At 56.1% G+C, this 7,514-nt stretch overlaps 1 protein-coding gene across 2 annotated transcripts in view; it reads right to left on the bottom strand.

Annotated features, from left to right (window-relative positions):
- ICOSLG (inducible T-cell co-stimulator ligand) overlaps window positions 1–5,694 on the bottom strand; it is an 11,641-nt gene extending 5,947 nt beyond the window's left edge. The window contains exons 1-3 of one of the 2 annotated variants that reach the window (XM_012002519.1): window positions 5,657–5,694; window positions 4,067–4,417; window positions 2,466–2,756 (exon numbers count right to left, since the gene is read on the bottom strand). In XM_012002519.1, the coding sequence (XP_011857909.1) occupies window positions 2,466–2,756; window positions 4,067–4,391 (616 nt within the window). In that variant the 5' untranslated portion in view covers window positions 4,392–4,417; window positions 5,657–5,694. The remainder of the gene's footprint in view (window positions 1–2,465; window positions 2,757–4,066; window positions 4,418–5,656) is intronic. The other variant, XM_012002520.1, reaches the window with a different exon arrangement.
- Between the last annotated feature and the right edge of the window lie 1,820 nt (window positions 5,695–7,514).

Raw genomic sequence — 7,514 nt, 5'->3', positions numbered from 1 at the left:
AGGTCAGGAGATCAAGACCATCCTGGCTAACACGGTGAAACCCCGTCTCTACTAAAAAATACAAAAAAAACTAGCCGGGTGAGGTGGCGGGCGCCTGTAGTCTCAGCTACTTGGGAGGCTGAGGCAGGAGAATGGCATGAACCTGGGAGGCGGAGCTTGTAGTGAGCTGAGATCCGGCCACTGCACTCCAGCCCGGGCAACAGAGAAAGACTCCGTCTCAAAAAACAAAAACAAAAACAGGGTGCCAGTGCAATCGTAACCGCTACCTAATTCCAGAACCTGTAACCCTCGAAAGGAAACCGTGTCCGTGAGCAGTCACTCCTGCCTCTTTCCTGTCCTCTGCTATCCTTCTGGGCAGTTCATCGGCGAGAATGTCCATTTCACGGACACGTGAGCCCCTGTGCCAGCAGCAAGAAGGACCAGATCCAAATGAGGGGGTCCCGGAACAGCCGGGGCCTCTGATTTTCCTCTTAAATTTTTTTTTTCATTTAGTGCTTTATAGCACTCCCTTAAAATTTCACTTTTAAAACTCTAGTTTGGGTGTGGGGGCTCACACCTGTAATCCCAGCACTTTGAGAGGCTTAGGCAGGAGCCTCGCTCGTGTCCAGCAGTTTGATTCCAGCCTGGGCAACAGAGTGAGGCCCCATCGCTACAAATAATCAAACATCAGCCAGGCGCGGTGGCATGTGCCTGTAGTCCCAGATACCCAGGAGGCTGAGGCAGGAGAATTGCTGTCCTCCTGCCCCTGGAAGCCTCTAGTTTGCTTTATGTCTCGGTGGCTCACCCTATTCTGGACACTTTGCATAAACAGAGTCCCACAGGCTTGTCCTCAGGTGTCTGGCTCCATCACTTGCATAATGGCCTTGAGGTTCTCCATGCCGCAGCGTGCACCAGGACAGCTGCTTCCTTCCTTTTTCAGGCTAATTCTCCCCTGCACGCATGGATCACTTTTGGTGCATCGGTCCACCCACGAGGGACACTTAGGTGGTTCCTGCCTTCTGGCTGCCATGAACATGCACGGACAAGCATTTGTTTGAGTCTCTGTTTTGCAGCCTCTTGGTGAAAACCCTAGGAGAGAACTGCTGGGTCCTACAGTGTTTCCACGCTTAGCTTTTCGAGGAACTGCCACACTGTTCCCCATGGCAGCTGCACCCTTCTGCTCTTCCACCGTGATGCACAAAGGCACCAATACCTCTGTCTCTATGTGCAATGACTTTGCCCCTCTGAGAGCCGTCCGCACTGGCCAACAAGCAGCAGCATCCCCCGGGAGCGTGTTCTGAATGCCTGGCACGTCTCCAAACACACCTGGAGAAACCACCTGGACGGTGCTCAACCTTGAACCTCTGAAGCTTTTAGACACTGTCCTGATGCCAGGTGCCAGCCCAGAGCTTCAGGTCCAATGTGTCTGGGCATGGGGGTTTTCATAGGCTGCCCAGATGACCCCACTGTGTAGCCGGGGTTGAGACGACGGCCCTGGGAGAACCTTCTGCTGCCACCTGGGCTGTTCTGCGGGGAGTGTGCTGGCTGGAAGGCAGCGATCAGAGGCCGCTTTGGGAGCAGCCCCTCATCCTGCTGCACGCAGCTCACAGACTCTGAATGTTGAGTCACAAGGGCTGAGCCCTGATTTCAAGGAGAACGTCCGGCTCTGCGGGATCCTGGCGGCCAGGCTGGGCTTCGAGGGTGTGCACCTGTGCAGGCTTCTGGGGTTGAGTTCGGAAAGGCCGGCAGGAGGTGCAATGCTTGTGGTCACTGTCTGGAATTCTTAATGCTTCCAAAACAAGGAGCCCTGCATTCTTGCTCTGTGCGGGACCACACGGTGAGTCCTGCTGGCAGCCGCTTTCCTGTAGCCAGCAGGACCCCAGGACCCCTCCTCGATCATCTCCTGCCTCCACCTTCTGCCTCTCATCCTGACACAGGAGATGGGGACACAAATGGGGAGGGCCTGTGGCCTCTAGGAAGGAGTCCCAGCAGAGGAACCCCTTCCACAGGGCACCCTTTCCTCAGGGAGGGGCTGGGCCAGCAGTCACGCCCAGTGAGATTCCCGTGTGTGGGGGCTTCAGTCTTCTCAGGGGACACCTGCCCAAGAGGCAGGGAGCTTGGGTGGGGGCTGTACAGGTGTGGGCTTCCGTCCTGGGCTGCGGCTGCCTAGTCCTGCGGCTTCTGAAGTGTTCCCCAGCCTCAGAGTTCAGCCCTCATCTGTAAAGTAGGTTTAACAAAACTGACTCCAGGTGAAGAAAATGGAGCAATGTGCTCCGGGCACGGCGCCCATTCCTGTTCCCGGAGACCGCGGTGGTTCTCACTGTGTGGCGTGTGCCTCCCGCCTCCTCTCCCTTCCAACCACCTTTCGGGTGCTGAGCCGGGTCGAAGGAACGTTTCGTCTCCTGCCTCAGAGGCTCTCCGAAGCCAGCCCTGGCCCCACTGTCTTGGGCTGGGCTCAGCTCAGCACGCAGGCACCGGGACCTTACCTGTTTGGCTGCCGACGGTCAGGTTCTGCCGCAGAAGCACGTTCTCTATGCAGCAGCCGATGTTCAAGCTGGGGGTCCGCGCGATCCTCAGCACACTGACCACGTCGTACAAGCCCCGCGTGTTCAAGAAGACAGTGTCATTCTGCAGAGCCTGGTCCAGCAGGCTGTTGTCCGTCTTGTTGATCCAGTACACGTTGGGCCTGGGGTAGCCGTTTATGGATGTACACGTGAAGGTGAGCTCATCCTGGGAGGGGCTGTGGGGGGTGCTGACAACAGGCACGCTGAAGTTTGCTGCAGGGGAGGGAAACAGGTCGTGAGAAATGCCAGGCCCTGCTGGTCAAGAAACAGAGGGTACACAATGCCAAGGTTGGGTCAGAGGGTAGGCGGCCCATTGTGCCCCAACATGGGTGACAGGCCAGGACCAGGGCTGTGGTCTGGGCAGCAGGCTCGGCCCAGTCCTGCCCAAGAGTCATCCCCCAAGCCAGTCCCAGTAGCCAGGGACCGCTGAGCCTGGCAGGCAGTGACTGGCACCCACAGACCCCCCACTCCACGGCCGCTGGCTGTGCCAGGACCCCCCCATTTGCATCTGGTCTTTCTCGCTGCTGACGCGCGGGCTCGCAGTCCATCTGAAATGGACACGGCTGTTCTCCCCGATGAACTGCCCAGAGCTCCTTGGTTGCCTCTAATTTTTCTCTTAAATTTCGTTCTCATTTAGTGCTTTATAGCACTCCCTTCAAATTTCACTTTTAAAACTCTAGTTTGGGCGTGGTGGCTCATGTTTGTAATCCCAGCACTTTAGGGGGGTGAGGCAGGAGGATCACTTGTGTCCAGGAATTTGAGACCAGCCTGGGCAACATAGTGAGACCCCATTTCTACAAATAATCGAAAATTAGCCAGGCGAGGTGGCATGTGCCTGTAGTCCCAGATACTCAGGAGGCTGAGGCAGGAGAATTGCTTGAGCTCAGGAAGTCAAGGCTGCAGCATGATCGTGCTACTGCACTCCAGCCTGGGCAACAGTGAGACCCTGTCTCAAAAAACAAACTGGCCAGGTGCCGTGGTTCATGTCTGTAATCCCAGCACTTTGGGAGGCCGAGGCGGGCAGATCACGAGGTCAGGAGTTTGAGACCAGCTTGGCCAACATGGTGAAACCCTGTCTCTACTAAAAATACAAAAATTAGCTGGGTGTGGTGGCGGGCGCCTGTAGTCCCAGCTACTCAGGAGGCTGTGGAGGAGAATTGCTTGAACCCAGGAGGCGGAGGTTGCGGTGAGCCAAGATCGCGCCACTGCACTCCAGCCTGGGTGACAGAGCGAGACTCCGTCTCTAAATGAATAAATAAATAAATAAAAACAAAAACTAACTCAAAAGAGGCAAAGACAGCCAGGGTAGGAGCTCTTCCGGGAAACCAAGCAGCCGCAGGTCACGCACTAAGGATTTTTCAGCTGTTTAGCTTCCCTCGAAGTTAGACAGAAGCCTGATAACACAGAGGAGAATTTTCTTCACTGGAAGAAACAGTGAATGAGCCAGGGAGGGAGTTTCATGAATATTTTTCCACGATGCAAGGCTGGGATGGACCCAGCTCTCTCCGCCTCGACGGTCCTACCTGCCACATGCAGCGTGACCACAACGCTCAGCACCTCCTGAAATCCCAGGGATTGGCTCAACACCAGGCAGTGAAACTTCTGCTCATCCTGGGGGGTGACGTTGAACAAGCGCAGGGAGAAGTCGCCCCGCTGCATGCCGGCCGGTGACATCAGGGCCCGGTTCCGGTAGTGGCTGTCCACGTTGTCCAAGGAGCTGTTCTGCGGGATGTGGTAAGTCACCACGGTTTTCGACTCGCTGGTTTGCCAGTATACGTAAACGTCATTTAAATCAAAACGGCTTCCTTCGGGGCACGCGCAGCTGAGCTCCACGTCGCTGCCCACCATTGCTCTGACTTCCTTCTCCTGAGTATCTGCAATGACCCAACAGGTGTAAAATCTGTTTTTTGAGGCTGATGCCCAGGCCATGAAGCTACTCTATGGGGCAGGCTTTGGGTTTCAAGCCTCAAACACCAACTGTGGCTCAGAATTTATTAACAAGGCACATGTAGGAATGCAGTCAAACTTGAAAAATGCGGACATTTCATGGCGAGGTCCGTGTCAGCCTTTGGCTTTGATGACACACTCCCGTTATGTAAGGAGCTGCCTTGGGGAGCAGCGGCTGGATGCGGCCCGGCCGCTCAGTGTTATTTGTGTTACTCAGCACAATTTTTACTACTTCTTGGGAGTCTATAATTAATGTAAAATAAAAAGCTCTTTAAAAATCAGGCATTTAAGGGAAAACAATTTCTCAGCAATTACATTATCATGCTGCTCATTCTTGCATCAGGAAAGGTCTCATAAATGTAACAGACACAGGGTGGCTTTACTGTTTGTGCAACCGCATAAATGCCTGTGGGAAAATCTTTTTATTTTGAGACGGAATTTTGCTCTTGTTGCCCAGGCTGGAGTGCAATGGCACGATTTTGGCTCACTTCAACCCCCGACTCTGGGGTTCAAGCGATTCTCCTGCCTCAGCCTCCCAAGTAGCTGGGATTACAGGTGCCCGCCACCACGCCCAGCTAATTTTTTGTATTTTTAGTAGAGATGGGGCTTCACTACATTGGCCAGGCTGGTCTCGAACTCCTGACCTCAGGCAATCCACCCGCCTCGGCCTCCCAAGGTGCTGGGATTATAGGAATGAGCCACTGCGTCCAGCACCTGCAGGGAAATCTGTGTGTGTCCCCTGCCCCCAAAGCCCTCTGAGCTGGAAGGCCCAGCAAGGTTTCGGGTTTGTGCTGCGGTGCCTCGTCCCTATTCCTGGCTCTTCCAGAGGCTGGTGGCCCTTAGGGCTCAGCAGGGCTGCTGCTTGGGACACGGAGACCAGGGGACCCAGGAAGCTCTGGCTCAGAGGAACTGCATTCTGCCCGCAACAAACACAAAATCAAAAAATAACTCCGGAGTTTGCAGAAGTGTTTCTCTTTAAGGAAACGCTTCTATCCTGTGCAGCAACCTAGGTTTAGGGCCCACCTTTCTCCAAAGGGCCACTTGAGAAGCAAGAAGGAGCCTGGTGAGGCTGCTCCCAGTGCCCTGTAGCCGGCAGTCCACACAGTCGGACAGCCTATCTCTGAGCTGGGCGCTCACACCCATGGCAAAGCACCCCCTGAACTTACCGGCTCGAAGGCTGCTGAAGAGCAGGAGGAGCAGTCCAGGACTGGAAAAAACAACCAGAAAGGCAGGTGAGGTGGGGCCGCTGGTGAGTTACCTACATCTTCCAAACGGGAGCAAGCTGGTTCCCACGGGCAGGAGGCGGTTACGCCCATCACAGAAATGTGAAGGCAGAGCCAGGAGCCTGCCTGCCTCTGCGCTCCATGGGAATTCAGGGTCCAGGGCCAGGACCACCACCCCTCGGCTGAAGGCAGAGCCAGGAGCCTGCCTGCCTCTGCTCTCCATGGGAATTCAGGGTCCAGGGCCAGGACCACCATCCCCCTGCCCAGCACAGCAAGTCTGAGAGGCTGGCAGCCTCTCGCCACTCTCTAGTTCTTGTGATAACAAATCCCCGGAAACACAGTGATGCCAGCGTGAGGATGAAGGGGAGCGAGGGACGCCACCAAGGCTGGTCTAACCTTCCTGGGGACGGATGCCAAGAAATCATAGGACATCAGAGAGAGGAAAAAAAAGGCTTTCAGGGCACATATAGCAGGAGCGTCACTTAAAATGCTGGGGAGACTAAGAATATCGGGCATGCCTGTGACAGGGTCAGGTGAGTGACAGGACAGCCCTGTGGGGAACGCGGATCATTTTGAAACCAAACCTGAGCTCCTCCTGTTTCAGATCCTGCTGCGGCTGGTGCCCCTGCCTTGGGCAGCAAATTCCCCTCAAGACTCCAGTGCTCCTGGCCATCTTGGGTCTGGGAGCCTTTGCACCGTGCACACCATAGGCTCACCACCTCCACCTGCCAGCCCCCAGGATGCCTTCCCCAGGCGGAGACCCTTAGTGGTTGGGTCCACTTTGGTAGCCGCGCTTACCCCAGCCCCCAAAACCATCAGTTTCTGTGACCAGTTCCCCACAAAGTGGGAGTCCCGGGAGCAGGGATATCTCCTTCTCTGATGTCCCTGCACCTCCAAGGTCTGGGAGATGCTCATCCCTCTTCTCTGTGGCCTCTGCCTGGGAAATCTTGGGGTCTTTGTAAGCCAAAGGCTGGTCTCGTGGGAACCTCCCAGTGGGCTGTCCCTGAGCCCTGGGGCCACAGAAACCCCTGCCCCACCCACGATGACCGTCATCTGAGTCCGCATGGCGGTGTGCCTGTGCCAAGTGAGCACACATGCACCAAAGCCAGCCGCAGGTCACCAGGGGCTCTTGAAGCCTGCAGGCGGCCCTTCCTCTCTCTCCCTCTCCTCCTGTTGGGGCCACCATTCTGGTTTGCAAGATGGCTGTGATGGCCTCCAGCAAGCCCCCTGAATCCACCTGGACCTCCCTGCCTCCAAGCTCAGCCCCTTCAGGCATCTCCCCAGAGCCACCATCTAAAGGACAGCTGTGAGAACCCCTCTGTGCCCCCATTTGTCTCCTACAGGGCCTACGTTCATCACCGGCCCACAAGGCCCGTCCTGTCTATGGAGGCCTCCTCAGGACACCTGGGGGCTTCCTGGGCCGGAGTGTGCCTGCTCCAGGCTCCTTCTGGCTTGTCCCCTCCCTGGGTGCCGCCTACCCAGCAGCCTCTGTGTCCTCTCCTTGGACCCTCAGCACCCCTGCATCTAACCTACCCCCCAGCCCGAGTTTTCATCAAGACCCAGCACAGACAGGGTAGCCTACTTGAAGGTGTGAGTGGCGGAGGGCTAAGACATTTGGGAGGCCTATGACATTCCGGGGCTTTTAAATTCTTTGTCTCTAGGGCAGGATCATAACTGCATACATTTCTAACGGTGAGGGGTACTGGGGAGTGTGACACCGGTGTGGCCAGGCTCCGGGCTATACGGGAGGCATCCCTGAGGTCAGGGGCCTCACAGGTTCACCCAGGGGAGCCCGGGCTGC

The sequence above is a fragment of the Mandrillus leucophaeus genome, unplaced genomic scaffold (genome assembly GCF_000951045.1).
Source record: "Mandrillus leucophaeus isolate KB7577 unplaced genomic scaffold, Mleu.le_1.0 Scaffold69, whole genome shotgun sequence".
Taxonomy (NCBI): Eukaryota; Metazoa; Chordata; class Mammalia; order Primates; family Cercopithecidae; genus Mandrillus; species Mandrillus leucophaeus.
This window is presented reverse-complemented; position numbering and strand designations above follow the sequence as displayed.